Below are 22,947 nucleotides of genomic sequence, written 5' to 3' on the forward strand. Positions count from 1 at the left end.
CTGCAAAATATACAGGCCAACCTGTGGGCTGTAATAAAAGAGGAAGCTTGTTACCCCTTGGCAGAATGAAAACACTCAGATAAGTGATACTGCATCCTGTTTTCCCGACCGGCCTGGTTTGACATCTGAATGTGTTTCCTTCCATGGTAGCACTTTACAATAATTTGTGCTCTGAAGAACATTGTTGCTTACCTCAGACTTAAATTACAGAAGGCCAAAATCTGTTCGTCAGTTAATCTCTTTTTTGACAGTGATTGCCATAGGAAGGAACCAGTCCTGATTCTGTAAAATGTATCCTATTTGTGAGTTTTCTCTGAAGAATTTTTGCAAGTGTTTATTATATGGAGCTATGTCTTTGACTTTTTTGCTCCTGTTCTTGTGGTGAGTAATGTGAAGTTCAGTCATAAGATTTCTCCTTCCTGACTGGCTGATATAAACTTGAAGCAAGAGTGAAAAATAATGAGTTTCTGTTATTCAACTGTGGATGATAAATGTTCACTTTAAAGTTTTTGACAATTTCAGGGACTTGCAAATACTTTAATGAATATGTAACAGGCAATACTTAAAAGAAATACCACCTCATGATTCCTGGTGACCTAAAGAGGTATTTTTACCCATTATTTCTTTTAGTATTTGCCTAACTACAGGTATTGCCTTGACCACATATCTGCAAATTTCCTTCTAGAGGAATGACTATGAATGCATAATAAAAGTGAAGTTCTGATCAGTGTATGTTTAATTGCCTTACGTGTGTGTACATAAATAAAGAAATTTAGGGGACAAGGCAATGTCAACATTTTACTGTCATAACTGAGGATATGAATGAATGGCCCAAGTCTTCAAAAATGACTGCCAGTAAATGTTAGTATCACATCATTCTGTAGTACAGTCTCACACACACATTTCAAACAATACTTTGTTGCATACCACAGCTTTGAATACTGTTTCTCTTTGTTTATTTCAAGTATGTAGCTAGTATGTGCCAGTTGCCTTGAAAGAATAGGTGCTGTGGGAGGGACAAGTAAAGAGCAAATATTTAATGTTTAAAAGAAATGGAAATCAGCTGCAGTTTCATGTAGAATTCTTTTCAGATGTGGAAATCATCAAAAAGAAGGTAACTTTCAAAACAGTTTTCTGTTAATAGTGCTTTGTAATATTCTACATGATGAAACTAAAAGATGAACTAGATGAACTAGAGAATAATATTTTTGTAAACTAGAAAATAGTGTCTAACTCCAAATGCCTTTACACTACTTTTTATTTTTGTGATTTTGTGGTGAAGTAGCACCTGAAGTTCCTGGTAATCAAGATGCTTTTCAGTTAGCGGTTGTGGTACCTTAGGTAGTTTACAGTGTTGCTGAGTCTGACAAAGCTTTTAGTGATTTTACATACCCAGCCATACCGTTACCTTTACTAGTCTTTCAAAAAAGTCAAGTACAAAATGCATACTTAGTATGCTTTTCTTCTGTCTTGTGATTGCAAATCTGTCTTTTACCGTTTTCTCCTGCGTGCTGCTTCTGTGACCATCCAGTGCGCTGTGGGAGTGCTCCTGGACGAGCACGAGCATGAGCATGAGGGACTATCTGCAGTGGGGAGTAATCTTGCCCCCCACCAGCTTGTTGCCTCTTGCTCCCTGTACAGCTAAATATACAAGAGCCTTTGGTGTGAGAAAGCACAAAGGGTTTTCTACTGTGGTGAGCTGTGTGTCCACCTAATTGCAGTGTACCATTAGAGCCTTGGGCTGGAGATAGATGAAAAGGTGAAAAAAACAGAGGAAGAATGAAATATTTAATGATGTGAAGTTATTTGTAGAATGATGGATCATTTAAATGGGTACTGTTTTGGAAATTCAACCATACGTATGTTGTTTAGATATGTAAGCAAAAGGTAGCAATGTCTTTAATTAAAGTTTCTTTGCATTTGTTTTTCTTTTTGCATGTAAAATGGATGGATCTAGGATTCATAGTGCCTAGAAATCCCTGTAAGCTTTTTTTTTTTTTTTTCCTGTGTGTACCTACACTATTGCATATGCTCTTCAGTCTGTCTGCTTCCTTGGTGCCTGTTAGCAAGAGTAACATCTGCAGAAACATTGCCATTAGTTCAGCACTGCAAAAGCAGTCGGCCTTATTATATTATCCAGACCTTTATGGAGAAGTATCTTCCTTACGCTCTTCATTAAGAAATTAGTGAGCCATTCCAGCACCCCTGGTGAAACGTGCCTTTCCAGCAGCCTTTCCAAGATGTGCTGAGGAGACCGAGGGATGGTGAGCTCTGGAGAGGAGAGATGGGTTCTTGGAGGAGGCCTAAAGAACATGCATCACCCATGGTGGATGGTTGAAACTCCCTTAGAACAGTTAATTCAGTTTAAGCAGCATTTTGTTTAACTGCAAGGAAACCTGACCGAGTTTTAAATCAGAGCATTTTGTAGAGTACACCGCACACAAGTGATTAGTGTATCTGTAGGCTCATCTCTCTTTGCCAGTATGTTTCTGGGAAACAGTAAAGTTTCATACTACTTAAATGCTTTCTCTCAGGTGGCTGTTGATTAGTTGCTGACAAAATCTTTTTTAGCATTGATAGATTTAAGTTGGTAATATTGGGAAAGTAGCATTTGAACATATATCTGTGAGCTTTCTTCAAGAGGTGTTTTTGTTACAGCACCCTTGTTAATGGGGTTGGGGGCGGTAACATGGACTCGTTTGTCTGGTAACTCTCCATTTGTCACATTACAGGATGGAGTGGAAACAGTGGCCTTCCTTGGTCATAGTGGAAGTGAAGAAGAATTTGATCCAAGTACTCTTCCAGATCCTGATAAATACAAGGATTCTGACCAAGAGCGTGATTCAGAAAGCGAAGACAGCTATAGGTATGCTTTTTTTTTTCCCATGACATATCAAGATAAATATATCTTTTCTGTCCTCTCACTTCTCCAGAGGTTATCCCTGGAAGAGGTCTAGTTTAGCTCTTATTAAAGGAAGGACAGGAACTACAGCTGTTCATATTTCTTGTTTTATCAAAACACATTTTGCACATTCATTTTGAAATGCTTATGCTTTTTAAAAACTGCTTTAACAACTCATTTTACAGTCATCTTCTTGCTCCAAGGGTCTAATATTTAAGAGTTTGTTTGCAAGCTAGGTACTGAACAGAAATCTGTGCTAAGGATATTATTTTCTTTTGTGAAGATGTATTAGCAAGATTTTTGAGTTGGTGTTGAAGGGATCTCAGTGAGAATATTCCACATGCAAAAATCTTGACTAATTCCCTGGGGGTTTCTTGTGTTTCAGAAATACATTTCTCTACTGTCACATTACAGGTTTTGTTTGAAAGGAAATATTGAAGTCATATGAGGATTTGGATGAGCCCTCTGTAACTGCACTGTATTAAATGAATTTGTGCAAGATGAAGCATAATAAGTTATGTGATTCAGTGTTGCTCAGGCTCTTCAACACCACAAATGAAGTGGCATCTAAGTTGGAAGCACATGTATAATAAAATTAACAATGCTAAGCTTTTCATTGTAATTTAAAACAGTATTTTTAATTACTTAAAAGGGGAGATGTTGTATCCTGTCATATAACAGAAAAGCACAGGGCGGGGACAAGGATCCGTAGCTGATGGCAACACACTGCAGGAATGCCAGGGGACACTGGGTGAAGTCCTGTGTGGTGTCTTCTACTTGCTTCACAGCAACAAGAAGGTTTTCCATGTGTTTGTGACAAACAGCCTGTTGTGTAACAGATTCAGAAACAGATCCTGGCACTTAGTGCTGTTAAAAGGGAGTATAAATCTTTATTTTTCCCTCTTCTAGATGTCTAGTTTTATAAGTATCTCTTGCTTTTCAGGTCTGAATGAGCTAAGTCCTAGTGGCTAGATTGTCGCTAGCTGGGATGTGACTGCACATTGTAGGGGCAGGACCTAGGGCTGGGTGTCGTGACATGGATTTAAGCTCTGGATAACCCTGAGTAAAGCTGGTGACTGTGTCCCCTCCAGCCCGTTCCCCAGTGTGCTGGTCAGCAGAACAGTCAAGACTGGGGAAACACATGGTCTTTTCTGAGCTGCAATAAATTGCCTCTTCTTAGTGCAAGGGGGAGCAAGAGGGTAACTGTAACTGAATTACAGTTTCCTCCGTTTTCACTTCCCTGAGCTGGTTCAGTATCTCTACTCCATGTCAAATGAGTGTAAAAACTGAGTGCGCAATGTGAAATAAATAAATAAATAATAAAAAAGAAGGGCAGAGAATGAAAGAGACCCACAATTGTATAACAAGATTCTTCCAGTTCCTGCTGTATTTATGACAGCTTGAGCCTGCCCATTAGCTTTTAATGGGGGAAGCAAAATAACGATGTTAATGAAGTTAAGATTCAGTATTTATTGGTGAGGGTTACGTAAGAGGATTTGTTGGTTGCTTTTCATGTGTTACTAGAGTTCTAATTTATCTATCTATACTTGATAAATGCATTCTCTAGTGGTGTTTTTATATTGCTTGGAGTGGAATAAGGTTAATACGATGAAATTTTATTCTCAGCTTCCCCTAGGTAACATCAGTAATATCGTTAATGTTGTCTTTTTAATATATGAGGTTGTGATGAGTAAAACCTGGATATAAGGCAGGTATTTCAGAGTTGGAGGATCCTGTAAAACTTCATTTTATTGGAAGGGACCATCTCTGTTTGTTCAAATGTTGGCTGTGGGGTGAGAAACAGCAGAAAATTGAATTTTTGGAATTCTGATTTATGCAGAACCCTTAATGAAGGCACCAGGAGAAGTATCTCAGGACGCTAACGCTTGTCCGTCTAGGACTGTAGCAGTGCAGGTTCTCACGTTTTGCCCGTTGGAAGGTAAAGCCTGAGCTGAGTTCTGCAGTAATGTTTTGCTGTAGGTGAAAGAAAAGAGAGGGCATCTTGAGATGAACAGGTAATGTTATTTGCAGTCTGTTTCTTGGAAGGACCAGACCCAAGGGTTTGTTGAGAAAGTCTGAAGTAAAGCTGTGGCAAGTGGATGGGCTCTGAGAACCACTTGTCTCATTTATTAGTATATCACTTTGCAAGGACAGGTTCCTGCAATACTGGTAAGCTGGTGGGAAGGAGTTACCAGCAACCGAGTAGAGGAAGCCTGCTGTCATAATGCTACCTATTAAATATTTAGTTACCTCAGGCATTTCCTAATTACTGCTAAGTGTAGGAGAAATTATTTTAATAGCACATTTCTTAAACAAGTTTTAGCATTATTTTAACTTTTAGCCTTAGCTAGGAAAAGCTATCTTGACAATACCATGGTTTCTAGCATGACTGGTTAGCAAGTATTTTGAAAACGTGGGGTCAGTGTGTCAGCTCTCACTGAAAGTTAAGGCTCACGGAAGGACTAGGGCCTTGGTTACCTCCCCTTCCTATGAAGGAGGATGGAAAAGAAAATACATATTTAACAGGAAAGCATGAGTTTAATAATAATAAGTTCTGACAAAGTATTTTCATCAGCACATCTCAAAGTACTTTACAAAGGAGGTTGTTACGATTTTTATAGACAGCGCCCAGGAATAAATGCAGGTCCCCTGCGGGCTTGTCATGAGCTCTGTCCGCTAAGCACATGGCGTTCCCTTTACAACCACAACAGATCACATGTGGCAACTGACTTCTTTAAAAATATTTTTTGTTACCTGTTTTTCAATATGCCAGGTTTACTGATGTAAACTTAAGCCATGCAGACACATTTTTAGTCCTTTTTGGTTTTCCATTTTATTGGTTTTGTTCTCACTTGAATTGCTTTTTCAGTGAATGTTTTCTTGGAGGCTTCAATGCCTGCAGTATTTCGGTTACCTACCTCAAAGAGATTAGTCTCGAATGTAATTTGGGCTACAGAGAGTAAATTTGAGCTGAAAAAATAGACTACATATATATTCCAACTTGAGATACACATTTTTTTTTCTGCCATGTATTAGGACTTGTCAGGTGTGTAGTAAATTAGTTTTATCTTAAACAGTACATTTTAATTTAGTAAGTGCACTTTAAATATGCTGTTTTGACTATGTTTGCAAGTGACTTTGGAACAAAGTACAATTTCATGCTGCAATACTGTGTACCTTGTGTCTGTGTATTTGAAATACAGCTTAAATCTCAGGAGGGTTTTAGTTATGAAATTTTCTTTTTTTCAGATTAGGAACTTTGACTTGAGCTTTGCAAAGGATCATTTATTTTAAAGGATGGGTTTTTATTTGATCTTTGGAACCTAGTCATGTGTGGAAGCTAATTTGTCTAAAAATCATATTTCGCATACTGAATCTGAGAAGCCTAGGCACATCAAATAAAATATATTTTATATTATAATTCCTTTAAGATTATAAATAGATTTAAGATTTTTGATGTTTGAAAATGTAGTGGGCAATTATTTAAAGTCTCAACATTATTCAATTCTTTAAAAGATGATCTTGCAAAGAAATTGGTGCAGCATAAATTTTGTCCTGATTTTCACATGCAATATCAGCACATTTTTAACATGAAAACCCTGCTGACTTATAAAATTACGTTTTTTTTTAAGCATTCGTTTTTCTGACTGTGAAGTTGCTTAACTTGGTTTTGCTACCTTGAGTAAAATATTTCTGTGTAAATCTTTCATGTCAGTTCTGTGCTATGGCGTTACAATTTGCTTGGGCTGCTTTTTTGCTGTGAGTTTTGGGGTTTAAGCTTTCTCTGGGTAGTAGCAAGGCATTGCTGAGGTAGCAAACATCTCTCAGGAATGCTGTCACTTGGGGCTTTGCAGTCGGACTCTGGCAACTTCAGGACACAGTGTTGGTCTCAGTTGTCTGCCCAGGATTTCAGTTGACTTTTTAATAACAAGGAAGGTGCTTAACCTCCTCCAAAGGGTTTTTAAAAGGTTTTTGTTTATTTTTCCATCTTTACAAATTCGAACAGACTCCTTTCCTGCTTTTAAGTCTTACCTGTGTGTGCTACAGGACTAGAACGGATAGTGCGTGTTTTCAGCCTTGATGAAGAAGGCAAGAGCACTGAAATTTTGAGTGCGAGTCAGATTGCTGCAAATTCCTCTCCATCATTTAAGCTGAATGGAAGTTAACAAAATGATACAAAAAGCAGTTTTGAGCAGCCTGGCCAAATGAGACTTTCAGAGTTTTCTGGATGAAGAGGCCACGTGAATTTAGGCACTGCTCTGATGGGAAAAGGACTGCAGATAAATCTGCATCATCTAAGAGCACAACTTTGTGTTTATTATTGACAGAGAAAGCCAGAAGTAGATAGCAGGGAGACCAGATATAATTATTATAGTGGGAGACAGGTCAGGAGTGGATTTCAAAGTCAGTGGTAAGGATGATAATTAAAACCCAGAAGTGGAAAGAACAGCCAGGGCAAGTATGCGAAAGGAAGAGGAGACTGGAAAGGTGTGGGACACTCCCAGGGCATGAGCAGAGGACAGCGGGGAGTGACCCGATGCTGATAGATGGAATTGGAGCTGACAGAGTCCGGGACAAAATTAGATTTCTAGGAGCACCTGAGTGGGCTGTGTCAGCATTAAGAGCCATGGAGGGCTGTTGTGTGCTTGTTGCACTTGATCTGGTGTTGACTTGAGCCTGCTCAGAAAATAGTGGTCATATCTTTACAGGTTAATTAAATGAGGCCAGGATGCAGGCTTAAGCACTGGCACATGAGTATCTGTGTTGTTCCTAACTGTCAGCACGCTCCTTGGTGTGGTTTTGGATTGTGGCGGAGCGCTCTCCTGGGCAACGTCCCAGCGTATTTTGGGCTGGCAGGACAGGCCAAGGATTGTTCCAGGTAGGCAGTAGTGATGAAACCCCACTTTGCTTAGCTGCATAAAAAGGTTTAGCCGTATGCACGGGAGTTGTGTTACGTGACTTGCCTTTGGAGCTAGAGAACAGACCCTGTCCCATTTTTCTTTACTAGTAAAGATATTGTCAGCTTGGACTCTGATTAGATCAGGGCAGCACAGTGCTAATAAAGCTGTGCAGCTCCCGCGCTCCTGTTAGGATCTGCACTCTTCCACATAAACACATCGGTTCATTTTGAGCTGGCTGAAATAACTCCTGCTGTGATATCCACTGCAAAGTGTAGGTATGTTCTGAGGCCTCGGAGGGGGCCTGGAAGCTGTAGGCTTCGGTCTGCACATTCGTTAGGAGCCTTTTGTGGAAGCAGTTGCAAGTGAACGAGGAAGTTGGAGTGAAGGAAATTAATTTAGAGCTAGAAAAAGAAGAGCTCAAATAAACAAAATGTATAGGAATGACCAATAAGCCTAGGGGTAAAGGAAAGTGGTAGCTGAAAAGGCTGGGGAGCATGAGCCCATGGAGAAGCAGTATTAATTTTGTGCGGGAGAGGAAGGAGGTAGGAGGTATGTATGCACAGAGGGAGGAAGGAGGATGATGGGGATCTGGTGGGACAAGAAGATTAAGAGATCGGGCAAGAAATCTTGGTATCAGTGGGGATGAGGGGATTCTGTTAAATCGACACTACTGCCTCATACACCTCCCTTAATTCAGTCACTGAATTATATAGCGAGTCACTCTAGGGGCTGGGAAATAGCAAGGTAATAATTTTATCAAAAACAAATCAGCTGAGAGTTGCATACAGTAAAATTAGGCTTTGAAATTAGAAAATGCAACTCTATTCTGTTTTATATTTTCAGCCTTCTGAGATTTTGCCCAAAGTGTTAGAAGAAAATTGGACTGCACCAGCTGCTACTTGCTTTAAAGGAAAAAAAACTTCTAAAAGGGCTAATTCAAAGCAGGTGTATGAGACCTAGGGCATCATCTTTCAACAGTCTTTAAAAGCAGACCATCTGTCCATGATTTCAGAAGTCAAAAAAGTTGTTCATCTGTTTCTCTTCTCCTTAGCATTATTTTAAACTGAGGGAGCTATACAAATCATTAGCTAAATTTGCCTTTGAATAAAATTCCCTTCCAGCCATACCTCTACAAGCTGAGTAATTAATGACTCCAAGCATGTAATATGAGATTAATTTTTGTATATCTTGCAACATTCATCATATTTGGTTTAAGGCTATCAATGTAAATTGTTAATGAGGTGAAAAATTTAAGTGTATCGAATGGGGTGAAACAGAAGCAGCTGGGTTTTCTAAATATTCATTTTGCAGGCAAATTGAATTTCTGATATTTCTAATCCCTCAACCTCTTTAAATAAGACTGTTGAGGAAGAACAAAGTTCTGATTGGCCTCATCATTGGCCTTCTTTAAACCTTTATTGGGTACAACTGATTATATTAGCTTTTAGATCTGCGTGGAAAAGATCTTGGTCTAGAGGGGAAAGGAGAGATACCTTACTTCTGATATGATTTCTTTTGTGGTTTTATGGCCGGGTCACCAGCCGACAGGCGTGCAGGTCAGCCGTCACCCTGCTGTGTTATGTAGCTTGACTTATTTTTGAAAAATCTGGATAAATTGCAGTTTCTTATATCTTCGTTAATACGTTAAACCTAGATGCTGATGTTGACCTCCTAAGTTTTATGTGATTCCTGATGTAGTTGGCATTACTTTTTCTTTCAAGATGATTTATCTGTAAGTCATGGTGCTCCCTCTAACATGTATTGTTCAGGCCACATCTGTGACATTATGAAGGCCTTAACTTAATGTTCTGGTGATCAGAAAAAGCACTGTAAGAAAGACATTGTAAAGGTTTGTCTTTAAGGCTGCACAGCTATAAAGCACTGTAGAGGAGTAGAGGAGTAGAGGAGTCTTTGTATTTCCCTTCACCTGAAGCAGTTCCACAAAAATAGCTTGTTTGTTGTTTTCTTGTGCCTCACCAATGCTGCCTATTGCCATGTCTGAATTACATCATTCTTTTTTTCTGAATATGTATGTTAAAGATGTCTTTCCACATTTTAATAGAAATTTGTAAAAATTTTAGGTTAATTAAGGAAGAAGCCTTGCAATTATGGAAGGAATCTATTTGAATACTGTATCACACTTTTATCATTGTTTTTTCCCGCATTTCAACCCATTCAGAACTGCTTTTTCCTAATTAAGAAAAAGAAACTTAATATATTTACACTGTTGATTGTGTAAGTGCTGTTTCATGTACACATACAATAAGCTGAATAAATTTTTAGTTTTACCCAAAGTTTAGTGTTAGGGATCTTTCCAGGGACCCTTTTTTCATGCTTTAGACTTTACAATGTATATATTTTTATATCAGATGTATTGTTGACAGCTGATTGATTGATTAGGGAACACATTTTATGAATTGCCTAAAGAAAAAGAAAAATTGTGATATGATCGTTTTGCTGGCCAGAAAAGGCACATTATTATTCTTCCTACTGCATATAGAATATTCTGTTTTTTTCAAAATTTTTTTTGAGAAAGAGACTTAATATAAATGTTTGCACTGTCAAAACAAGTTTTACATAACTTACTTACCAAAAGTTATATCAGCCGGAAGAGTCTTCAACAGCTCCATTAAGAACAAACGTTTTCCTATTGTGTTCAGTGACTGCATGCTGGCTATGAGTAATATGCCTAATCCACCAAAGAAGTAACAATAACTGTTTAAAACAGGTATTGCAGGGTTTTTCAGAATACAATATTTGACCTGTATTGAGAGTTGAAATGTACAGAGATAGAGAATACAAAGTAATTGCTCTAATAAGTGAGAGGAAAATGAAAGGTCCAAAAGCATATTAGAAGAAGGGAAGGTTTGAAGGAAAAGAGAAGACAAGCAAAGGCAAAATTGTGTATGCAGCCAATGGCTTTTTCTTACTGAGACTAAGTAGAGAAAGTGGTATCCTTGCTGGAAAACTGCATCTATTTGTGGTGTTCTTAGTTTTAAAAGAATGTTGCAAAATGGGGAAAAAGCTCAAGAAAAAGCTGACGATAATGTATAAGATCTGAAAACTTTGCTTCACAGTAAATTTGAAACAGTGATCTGTTTAGTTTATCCAAGAGAAGTTTGAGAAGTTACTTGATTGTTGTTTAGAAGGGTCTATACGGAAAGAAGACTTTCAGTACTAGAAAAGTATTTGACATGTGAATACATAATATGTTTCAGTAGCTGGAGGTTGAACAAACAGATCAGAAACTAGGTGATTTTTTTTTTTAAATAAAAGTTATGAAATGTTGGATTGCTGTTGAAAGAGATATGATATTCTTCTGCCCTGCAGATCTTTATAATAGCTATGCTCTAGCTCACTCTAAGAGGTGGACATGATAGAAAATCTCCTAGTGAAACTCTGTAGGCTATACTGTGCCAAAGGCCAGCCTAGATTCTTCCTGTGCTTCCTATAAACCTGTTGACCGGAGAAATTACCTAAACAAAACAGATGTAGTATGTCATCAGCAAGTACTTGTATGAATGAAGGAGAAATGGGAGGACTATTTAGTGAAACTGTGTAGTTCAAAAATGAACCACCAACAATTGAAGGATGATGGTAGTCACAGGAATGAAAAGGAGAGAAACAGATCTGAAGAACACCAGTGTCAGATAAAGCTCAGAAGGAGTGGATGGACACACAGGATAGATAGATAGTTTAATAGCTTCTCCAAAGGCAGCAGCACGTTTCAGAGAATCGTGAGCCTCTGACATGCAACGAATGAAACAGTGTGACTGTAGCCACGGTCACCTCCAGTTGGAGCGGTTTCAACCCAGGGCAGTGGTAATTTGATCCATTTGATTGAATGATTCAGTTTTCAGACTGATGTATTAAGATAAGCTAAAATTTTTTTGCCTGGATACACTGAATGAAAAATCCAGTGGTCTGAGGTGAGTCAGATATTGCTACTCTATGGTCAGCAATGTCTGTGGCAGGAATAGGGAAGAAAAGGGCTGTTACAGCTTCAGACAGCTGATTTGTATCTACTATTGCGTATCTGCTGGAGCCTTTAGAAAATAAATGCATCCTTAGAGCAGAAGCAAGATGTTGATTATGGGTTTGTTCTCCTTTTCCCATCAAAGGTATACTACCCATACAATAATAAGAAATATTAAACATACTGTCTTGCTGGTCTGGTTTCCACTTGAATATTTTTTCATGTTCCGGACTGTGGTACTTCAGCTCCAAGACAGACTCATCTTGTCTTTTGCTTTTAGGACAATCACATTGTATTTCATTACAAGTAGATTAATCTTTCCTTTCCTGCAATTGTTTTTGTAAATCTAGTTTTAGAGCAGTTTTGATTTACATCAGTGGAATGGCCAGTAAAGGGAATAACACAACACAATGTATTTTCATTACAATTTCTGTGTGCTGTAGCGTTCTGACAGCAAGTTAGAAAGAAGCTGCACTGGGCTTTATGGAAGGGACTGCAGTAATTAATCTTCATTAGGATTGCTGCCATGGCCTTGTGAATTAAAATTTATTACGTGAAAGAAGGTTCGTGGCACAACATGTTTGATTAGCAAAATGCCAATATTTACAAGATAAATTATTCCTAACTTTTCTGAACTGTATTTTATTAGTAGATTCATTCATTATTCCTGCACGTTTCTTTGGGAAAGAGCTCGTGTGCTATATTGCAGTTTGGAAACTCAACTCACGGACTGCAATTCAGTGACAAGGGCAGTTTGTTTCAGTGTAGTGTTGGTAAGTCTAGATGCCAAAGCATGCTCTGATAAATGTTAACTGAAACACAGCCTACAGTCTAAGAGATCTTGGAGCACCATGTTGTGTAAAAAGCAGTGAAGTGGCTGAAGATCTGGGTGGCATAACATTTCAAATGACTGACTCCAAAGCACTTAAAATCTAAACCTTAGAACATGCTGTGAACACGCCTCAAAACACACTGTAAGACTGTTTATTAGTAGTTAAATTAAGAGAGTTTCCCAGTGTATTGCTATCAGGGTCACAGTTAGATCCTCTCTTTCCCAGATGCCGTTCATTTTTGCTGCCATTTATTTCAGAGACAGGATTCATAAACTGTACTTTAGTATTTCCACAATAGAAGTTATCTATCAAATGATAGTGCTCTCCTTTGTTGTTACAGCTGTGTAAATGGTGGCCACAGAAATTATTGCACATGTTGATGAAGTCGGCTGTTAGTACCTCGTTGCCTATGTAAACACAGCCAGTGACAGTAAATCATGCCATCAGGCAGCCTCAGACTGGGTGGGTAATTCAGGCTACTGCAGCAACGAAAAGCTAAATTGCACCAGATGGCACAAGGAAGGAATTGCAATCCAGCTGCACATGCCACTTTCTAAATGGTATAAATAGGAAAGGAGGAGACACACTGGTTTTGGTCGGGAACCCTCTGAATTGTGAATTTGCCTTCTAACTATGTTTTTTATATTAGAAAATAATTCACCTTAGAATTACCTTATTTTGTTTTGGCTATTGCTGTGGACGTCAGTCAGCCGGTAGCCTGTGCGTGAGGAGCAGGGGGCCGCGTCTGTCAGTGGACAGTGAGCAACGATAAAAAGGTTTGTTCTCCAGGGTGTGCTGACAGCCCTTCAGTCAGCAGAGACCAAAGAAGAATTCATTGGGCAATTACAGGTGCATAAGTCATCCCTGTGGAGCTGTTTTCACAGGCTCTGCTCTTTTACATGCACACCTGAGCATTGCACCTATTACACCTCCCCCAAAAAAACTTTCTGTCTGAACAGCTAAAGGGAAGGACCCAAATGGTGTGTGGCGTGCACCTTGCCCTCCTGGTGCGAGACGTCTCGCTTGGCAATTCCCAGCTTCCTTTTTAAACCACCACTCTCTCCTTCTCCTCCTAAGCTTCCTGTATCTCATATTGTTTTGCTTCTACTTTTTGTGCTTCATTAAAAGCCTCCATTTCTCTTCCTCACTCAATAGCTTTTTTGCTGTATTATCTTTTCTCTTGCTTCCTATCTTCCACATTCCTCCGTATTCACTTTTCAAACTTACTGCCTAGCAGGGGTCGAATTAGTGTGCAAATATGCCTATTGCTGACGTGCAGATACGTCTTTAGCATGCACCATTAATCTAGCAACGTGCTGCCTTGGTAATAACAAGAGACAGCTTGACTCAGCATAACCTTCCCACAAAGCTTATGATGAGAATTCCTGTGTCACCGTGCTTCTGTCTGTGAAAAAAATAGAAACCTCCCGGTTCCTTCTGAATGCTTTATGCTTAAATTTTGTACCTCACAAACATCCAGGCCTATGATCATCTGAAACTCCACAGTGAGGTGCTAGTTTTTTATTATTTAAAGCCTAGTTTTCTGTAAGTTGTAAGGTTTCTGCATTGTTTTAATTGCTCAGATCATTTTGCACAAGGGTCCCAGATGAAGCATTAGTTGGTTACAAATGCAAACTGGGCTTCAGAGTCCATCCACCTGCTTGGGAATAGTTGGCTCTTTTGCAAGCAAGCTAAGAATGCTTTTATTTGATGAGGTTTCAGCCTTACACTTCTAAAGTGAACCCCCATAATCTGTCCTGGTCAAAGAGAACCCTGTGAAGCTGCATCCCCGACACATGCTGGCCACCTGGAGAAGGGAGTCTTAGCGATTTACAGTATTTTCATATACTGTCAATATAGCTTTAATATTTTTGAAATATCTTAAGCCCTGCAGAGAGAAATAACAATCCTTGTCCCAGGAAAGCAATAAAATAAGTATTGGTAGCAAACACTGAAAAGCTCCCCCTGTGCAATTGACAGTTCAAAAATGGCAAGATGCTGTATTATTTGAAATGTCATCGTTTCATGAAAAGTATTTAATGTGCAGTCATCAGCTATTGCTTTACACTATTTCTTTCGGATAGGCAGGGGAAGAACGAGATAAAACTAGGGATTTTAGTTCGTCTGTGGGAATATAAGGGGCATCCCAATGTTTTTTCCTCCTGTCTCTGTTGTAATGAGTAGGCAGAGGTGGGCACTGCTCTTGTATGGAAGGTGGGATAGAAGGGAGAGAGGCAGCTTATGTGTCTGCAGCGCCGGTGCGAGGCCGCCCAAGCAGACCCTCCTCCATTGCCTTCTTGGCGAAGCAGCCAGAAGGTGCAGTGGCAACTTCTAAACAAGCTAGAAAAGAGGGATGAAACCTTGTACTGCTGGTGGTTCTCAGAGAGTGTCTGGGAAAATCTTGAAAACTGCTGTATTTTGAGCTGCTTTGTGAATTGTTCTGTTTTTCAGCAAGTTAGGAAATAAGCATTTCACATACTGGTAATTAGTTCTATTAATGGAAAGAAACAAGGTGACCAGTTGAAGCTGGTTTGTATTGGGCATTAGGTTCATGTACCATGTTGGTTTAAAGTACAGTGTTCACCAATTTAAGCTGTTAGTAATAACTGCTGTTTCTAATCGTTAAATCTCTAAATCAGTATTACCTAATGAAAAAATTCCCAAACATTATATTTACACTTAAGTTATTGCAAGTGTTAATGCAATTTTAAAAGCTTTTGTTAAAGCATTTTTTGAAGAAAATTGAATTTTCTCTGAACATTTTCTGGGAAATTTGCCAAATTTTAATTGAAAATATGAATTTAAAAATACTTTAAAAAGCCTAAAATTAGTCTTTGAAATTTGGTTTTTATTTTTGCTATATTGTTTAAAATACAAGCATGGAAACTGAAAATGCCATCTCATTTCAGTTACCTTGTTTGGAGGGAGTAGTTTGGGGGATTACAGTCTGATTTGGGGGAGGTGGGTATAAATTCCCATTCTTCCTTACAGAGTATGAAAGCCAGGTATATATAACCTGTTAAACAGATGTAGTCAAGATTACTTAAAACAAATTTTTTTGTGTGTCAGGACAAAAACCATGCAAAGGAACTCCAGGCAAAGCTGACAAAAATCTTCTCATGCTGGTGGCATTGCTGGAGGCTTCCTTGCAGGAGCCCCGCGCCAGACCCAGCAGCCCCAGTGGGGCAGAGAGCTCGTGTACCACAGAGTCACAGAGAGTTTGAGGTTGGAAGGGACCTCTGGAGATCATCTAGTCCAACCCCCCTGCTCAAGCAGGGTCACCTAGAGCACATTGCACAGGATTGCGTCCAGGCGGGTTTTGAATATCTCCAGAGAAGGAGACTCCACAACCTCTCTGGGCAACCTGTTCCAGTGCTCTGTCACCCTCACAGTGAAAAAGTTTTTCCTCATGTTCAGATGGAAGTGTCTGTGTTTCAGTTTGTGCCCATTGCCTCGCGTCCTGTCACTGGGCAGCACTGAAAAGAGTCTGGCTCCATCCTCTCGACACCCTCCCTTAAGATACTTGTACACGTTGATAAGATCTCCTCTCAGCCTTCTCTTCTCCAGGCTGAACAGGCCCAGCTCTCTCAGCCTTTCCTCATAAGAGAGATGCTCCAGTCCCCTAATCATCTTTGTAGCCCTTCACTGGACTTGCTCCAGTAGTGCCACATCCCTCTTGTACTGGGGAGCCCAGAACTGGACGCAGTACTCCAGATGTGGCCTCACCAGGGCTGAGTAGAGGGGGAGGATCACCTCCCTCGACCTGCTGGCAACACTCTTCCTGATGCACCCCAGGATACCATTGGCCTTCTTGGCCACAAGGGCACATTGCTGCCTCATGCTTAACTTGGTGTCCACCAGCACTCCCAGGTCCTTCTCTGCAGAGCTGCTTTCCAGCAGGTCACCAGCAGATCAAGCTGTCCTGGTGCTTGGGGTTATTCCTCCCCAGGTGCAGGACCCTGCACTTGCCTTTGTTGAACTTCATGAGGTTCCTCTCCACCCACCTCTCCAGCCTGTCCAGGTCTCTGAATGGCAGCACAGCCCTCTCGTGTATCCGCCACTCCTCCCAGTTTTGTATCGTTGGCAAACTTGCTGAGGGTGCACTCTGTCCCTTCATCCAGGTCATTGATGAAGAAGTTGAACAAGACTGGACCCAGTACTGACCCCCGGGAGACACCGCTAGCTACAGGCCTCCAACTAGACTCTGTGCCACTGATCACAACCCTCTGAGCTCTGCCATTCAGCCATTTCTCAGTCCACCTCACTGTCCACTCATCTAGCCCACACTTCCTGAGCTTGTCTATGAGGATGTTCTGGGAGGCAGTGTCGAAAGCCTTGCTGAAGTCAAGGTAGACAACATCCACTGCTTATCTGCAGTGTGCCAGGGCTTGCTGCCTTCTCTTGCTGTTATTTGGCCATGTGACAGAAGTCAAAGTAATAAAACAGATACACAGCCATTTCAGCTAGATTTAAGGCTGCAAAAGGCAATTCATTCGAGTCTTACAAAAGCAGGAAGAGAAATAGGAATTCACCAGGGAAAAAAAATGGATGTAGGTTTGTGTCTTCCTTTCATGGCAAGACATAGTTAATAGCTTCCAAGGAGTTATTTTGAAGGAAGGGGGAAGAGTGGCTTGAATGAAGTGGACCCAAATCAAAACTTGCATCTATATTAATGAAGTGTAGGATTTGCCAATGACATGAAAGTTCTCATATTTTTATTTTTGTCACATATTTATTTTAGACATGATCCTGAATGCGTGTCAAGGTCCACTGACATATTACTGAATCAATTTTGTCAGGTTGTCTGTCACTATATAAGGCAGCAAATATTGGGTAAAGCTGCTATCAATATCCTGATATACTGTAATCAATTAAGACAACAGAATAGCCACCGCCGCCTCAGCCTGAAAGCAGTTCTAATTTAGACATTCAGAGTTCATCTGCTTCTATTGCTTTAGCCTTCCGAATTGTAATTTTGTTTCTTTTATCTTGACATAAATTTGCCTTTTTTAAATTGTTTGATTACATGATGATATTGATTACCACAGTTGTTAAAAAGAGTAATTGATTTGTTTCTGCAGTGAACCTGAGGAGAGGAGTGGAGGGAAGAAAAGAAGCTGTAGTAACAGTAAAGCGGCAGAAGAAATGCCACTGAAAAGAAAGAAGGCTAAATTGAGCCACGAGGAAGATGCCTTTATGCCATTAGATACTGGGCTTTCCCTGGCAGAGGATGAAGAGCTTGTACTACATCTGCTCAACAGTAACAGCTAATCGTTTTCCTGCAGGTTTTCTTTTCTGGGACATCTTCACTCTTTTGTCAGTAATATGTGCACGATCAATTTGGCATCTGGGCAAATGGGTACCAGTGGACATAGATAAATGAGCTCCATGGACAATGAGCTTGCCTGTGATCAGCTCACAGATTATAGACAAGGTTTAGCTGTTCTGTGAATATTTCGGGATATTTGGTTTTGATTTATAAGGATTTCTAAACCTACTTTCCAAACTAAATCCCCAGGTGACATTTTGCAGTAGCACATTTATAATTGAAGCCCTCCAGGTTTTGAAGAAATCATCATTTAAAAAATTTTAACCTTGCTTTAAATAAAAACAGGATGCGCCTTTCTCGGCTGTGTCAGGTTTGCTATCTTAGAAGATAAATGTGTACTAGAATTATCGAAGAAGAAATATTGTTGGCAGCTCAAATCATACTACTTAAAAATAAAATGCATTTTTTTCTTCTGTGTATCATGCACATATGTTTAAAATATTTTATTAAAATTCCTGAAGCTTTGGTATAAACTGTCTCTTTCAGCTTTGTTATGAAAACAGTTATTTTTCCAGTCAGTTATCATTTCTCTTATGATTCTGTCACCTGTGTTAGGTGATTCAGAAACCACTTTTATAAGCCAAAACTTTGCTTCTTGGGTTTTGATTATGAAACCCATATAAATGAGTATGCAGTGATACCACAAATAGTACAGGATAATACCGCCTGATAAAATTGGTTACAAAGTACAGATTTTGTGGTAGGAGCCCCTGAAAGACTGGAAACCAGAATTTTCTGTTATGACCAAACATAACAAAGAAAAGAGTATTTACCTTTGTTTTCTAGCATATTTTGAAGTTGCATCCCATCAAATCATGTAGTTTCTTGCAGATTTTGTGCATGCCTTCCCATAACCTCTGCATTGAGCCATACATGTGCTGGCCCTTTCCTGCAGGTGTTCTGAACTCTTTGGAGGCTTTCTGCTGTGCAAGTTCAAAAATAGAAAAAATGGAGCTGTGAGGAGACAATGAAACTCATTTCTAACATATGACATGGGGTAACATATTCACCTGGATTTCTTTAAAGAAATCTGGCCTACGTAATTCAGCCATTTATATGTGTTGCTTATTTAAATTTAAAAGTGATAATTTAACGAATCTGTTTTTCAGTTCTGGTTGGGTCTTGAAATGTTTGCATCTCTGAATGCTTCAGCGTATGTGGAATTAGTGTCAGATTCTATTGTGTGCCTTTTGCGTCAGAAATAATGGAGGCTTTTGGTTTTATCCCTCTGGCTCCTACTTACGTAAGGATGCTCTGGAACAAGGGACTGTCTGACACCTCAGGCAACCTCAACAATATTGGCCCATCATTCAGAGGAAAGTATGTTAAACCCTTGCAGACCATATGGAGAATGATCAAAACTGCTGAGAGTTTTACAGAGTTAATAAATGAGTTAGATAAAAGGAAGGCTGCTGTGTGAGAGAACGAAGGAAAGCAGGAAAATCCAGTGTTTTGCTTGTTGACACAGTTTTGTTGACAGCAAACAGATGTGCAAAGTCATGATTGTCTGTTTACAGCAGACTTGTATCTTAGAAGTTTGCATGGTAAATTACAGTACAGAAAGTAAAACACTGAATAGATATAAATGCCCGTGGGCTTTCACCCATTGCTGTTGCTGTTCTTTAGCCAATCAAAAAGTATACATTGTCTCAAAAAAGCTGTGTACCAGTGGTCTTCCTTAATGAAGAAGGCTCTGATGTGATGCTGTTGTAACTGTGCGTACACTTCATCATCGGAACAGCTGCAATGACTGTGGTGAGCGATGTCACCAAATGTCTCTGCACTGAAATAATGTCGGCGCTGGCTCAGGAATCATGGGTGAAGGTGACAAACTCACCAAATCAACGCAGGGAGCATCAACAGCAGGAACCTTTTCAAAGGTGAGCTGGATGAGGATGATAACACAGTGGTGTATAGCCTATCTTATTCAGGTGGATTCATAGATTCAGAGTGTACTTGATGTGGTATTGAGATGGTTTGCCTGTCACCTGAGTGCGCCAACTCAAATGTTTGCTCTGAGAAGTTTTAACATAGTTTGTTGGAGGAAAGAAAGTGTAGTGAGCAAAGATTTACCATTTCTTACTGGAACATCCACATTCATTTTCTTGGTATACATGGGAGAGACAGAAATGTTTTTACTCAGTAAACAGAGTAAAAAATAGATTTACATATATTGGAAGGACTGTACTGCACTTTTATTTTTGCAATGCTTTCATTATCTGCATAAAACTATTTTCCAGTTGCTTTCACTTTTGTATTTCTAGATAGTGTAGTTTCCAATGTATTTGTGCTATCTGATGTAGAGTGATACTTTCCTGAATCCTCACTAAGTTTGTCCAGCTACTTCAAAAGTACCTGTCCTTGAAGAGGAGAAGTGTGTATCTAGAGTATCTATAGGAATGGAGCCCTGTGTAAAAACTGTGGGGGAGGGAGCGTGAGGCAGATGCTTCATGCTATGAGTGTGCCTAAAATTGGGGAAATGCTAAATGCACTAAAAAAGAGAGAAAGAGAAAAAAAAACAGGATTCAGCATTCAGTGGCTGTGGTTCTGGGTTATCATTCCCTGGGTTGTCCTTTGTAGATCTGGATTAAGAGGTTTCTACCCAGCTCTGCTTCTAGCTGTGTTTCTCGAGTGAGAAAAAATTACATGCGCTCTTAAATTACCCGTGCTTTAACAGGAGTAGCCTCCCGCTTGGCCTCTGAATGGGCGCAGCAGTGCCGGGCAGCCAGGGCTGCGGGACGGGGTGGCAGGTCCTCGCTCGTGCCCGCTGCAGCGCCCGCCGGCAGGGGACGTAGCAGAAGGACAACTGCTCCTTTGGGAGTAGTAACAAGGTCCGGGTTTGGAAATGAGCATTTCCCAAGGCCACTGGCCTGGAGAAATTGCCTTAAATCATCAAGCAGGAAACCTTGTTTTAAAGAATGGATTTTCATGATATTTTGCATTTGTACTTATATATTAATAGTGATTGATTTCCTTCTGCTGCGGGAATGGTTCCAGTGTGTTGATTTATACCTAGGTATATAGTGTTCAGACTACATCTATTACATTTAAACTAATTCTGAGGATTTATATTACACACATATGTAGCAGTATAGTGTAGCAGTTTATTACTCACAGTTTGTTTCAAGCCTCTTTTAGATGGAAAGTGGAAATCAGTTAAAAATCCATATGACAGCATTTAAAAGCTGTTTTTTAAAATTAGTTTAATAGTGTGTCACTAAATGAGATTGCTATACAGAAGGCATCCAACTTGCAGTATTTCCATGAGGCATTTAAATGCATTGTTGCAAAGATGCTTCCCTGCCTCAGCACTATAGAAATTCCTGTTAGGTATTCACCTGCACTTTGTGAAGAGCTTATTGCTGCAGCATATTAAATTGTGTGAAGAGTATAAGAAATTTAGGCTCTAACATAGGTGCTTACAAATTAATATTTAACATTTTTAATTTATTTTCCTTTAAACATGAATATAAATAATAACTTTTATTCTTCCTGCAACTGATTGAGTCCAACTAGAATATTGACTGCTGTGTCCTGTTCTCTGGCCAGCTTCCCAAAGAGAGAGAAAAGCCTGAAGCAAAACATTAAAAACCAGAGAGCTGTGGTAGAGAACATTCAATTCAGAATATATAAAACAGTACAAGGTCTGAAGATAGGAACCTACAGGGTGAGTTCACTATATTCTGGGATACATATGATAAAATCTGATAAAAAACACAAGAAGAAATTGAATCTTAGTAAAAGTTGCAAATTTTTTTTTTTCTTATCATGCTGCTCTTTAGTTTGACCCGATTGATGCTCATTCCCTGTGAGAGGTTGATTACACCTTGCAGTGGGAATGGTAAGCTGGGGTGGGCCCTTGCTGCAGAAATGGCCACTACTGTTAAGTGTGTTGCTGTTTTTATGCTGGTTTACTGCCCCAGCAGAAACCTTCCTCCAAAGCAGTAACCTGAGCCTTGAAAGCACAATTTAGATTAAGCTGATTGATTCTGTGCTGAAAGAGGTGGATGCTTGCCCCTCTGCTCAGCTAACTGGGCAGGGGCTGGTCGAAGGACAGCGACGTCTTCCACTGCAGACGATTTGCTGTTGGTTTGATGGGGACCATAGCAGAGCGTAGCCAAACCTTGAACCTGCATGCTGCAGTACATCCTAACTCCAAGAGAACTAAAATTTCCAATCAATAGTTTTAATAAGAAAAGGCTATTATGCTATCTTTTTGATCATATTTCTTTAGATTTCTTGGTTTTATTGCTCTTTCTGCTCTGGTGTTTGCAGCTTCTCTGAATTTACTCTCATTCTTTCAGATTAATTATTTATTCTCAGAAGGATCTGCAAGTTTTAGCTTTAAAAATTGTAACTAAATGACAACCAGCTGCAGTGTCTTCCTCTTTGTAAATCATAAAATTTGCTGTAAAGGCTTACTCCCCAAACTTTCAAGGCAAAGGAATCAGTTAATAACAACAAATTAGCAAGCCTAACGCAAAAAAAAGAGTCTTCGCAGGCCTATTAGGAGATAGTGCTATGATTGAATCAGTAGGGAGAAGTTGATTTGCTCCAAGAATTCACCGTGCGTTGCCTGTTTATGTCCATGCCTGGCTGGAAGCCATCTTTGGCAAAGAGGACTATTCATCAGATCCAGTCACGTTAAAGTGATTGCTTAAACTACACAGGGCTATCAGATAACACATTACCCAGGAGTGGAATCTCTTGGGTAGATGCTATCTACTGGTTTTGCACATCATCTAAGGTTTGTTTTATCCATAAAATATAGATAAGTTTAATGAAACCAAATTAGTCTTGTTGAGCAGTATTTTAAAACCTTTTGAGTTGAGAAGTAGCCTTGGTGAGATTACAGCTGCGTTTAACAGGAAACCAATGAGCATCGTTCTCCTAGTCACAGATGGGCTCCTGAAGTAAGATAACATTCCTGGCTATGGCCTTTCCAGTGCTACAGAAGACATCCTGGCCCTCCTCCTTTTTTCATGCACAGCTTATCCTTCACATGC

At 39.7% G+C, this 22,947-nt stretch overlaps 1 protein-coding gene across 1 annotated transcript in view; it reads left to right on the plus strand.

The window, feature by feature from the left end:
- Positions 1–18,414, plus strand: part of DDX10 (DEAD-box helicase 10) — a 231,868-nt gene extending 213,454 nt beyond the window's left edge. The window contains exons 17-18 of the mRNA XM_067289783.1: positions 2,733–2,866; positions 17,694–18,414. Coding sequence (XP_067145884.1) covers positions 2,733–2,866; positions 17,694–17,883 — 324 coding nt within the window. The 3' untranslated portion in view covers positions 17,884–18,414. The remainder of the gene's footprint in view (positions 1–2,732; positions 2,867–17,693) is intronic.
- Positions 18,415–22,947: the final 4,533 nt, after the last annotated feature.

This window comes from Apteryx mantelli, chromosome 1, assembly GCF_036417845.1.
Source record: "Apteryx mantelli isolate bAptMan1 chromosome 1, bAptMan1.hap1, whole genome shotgun sequence".
In the NCBI taxonomy this organism is placed as follows: Eukaryota; Metazoa; Chordata; class Aves; order Apterygiformes; family Apterygidae; genus Apteryx; species Apteryx mantelli.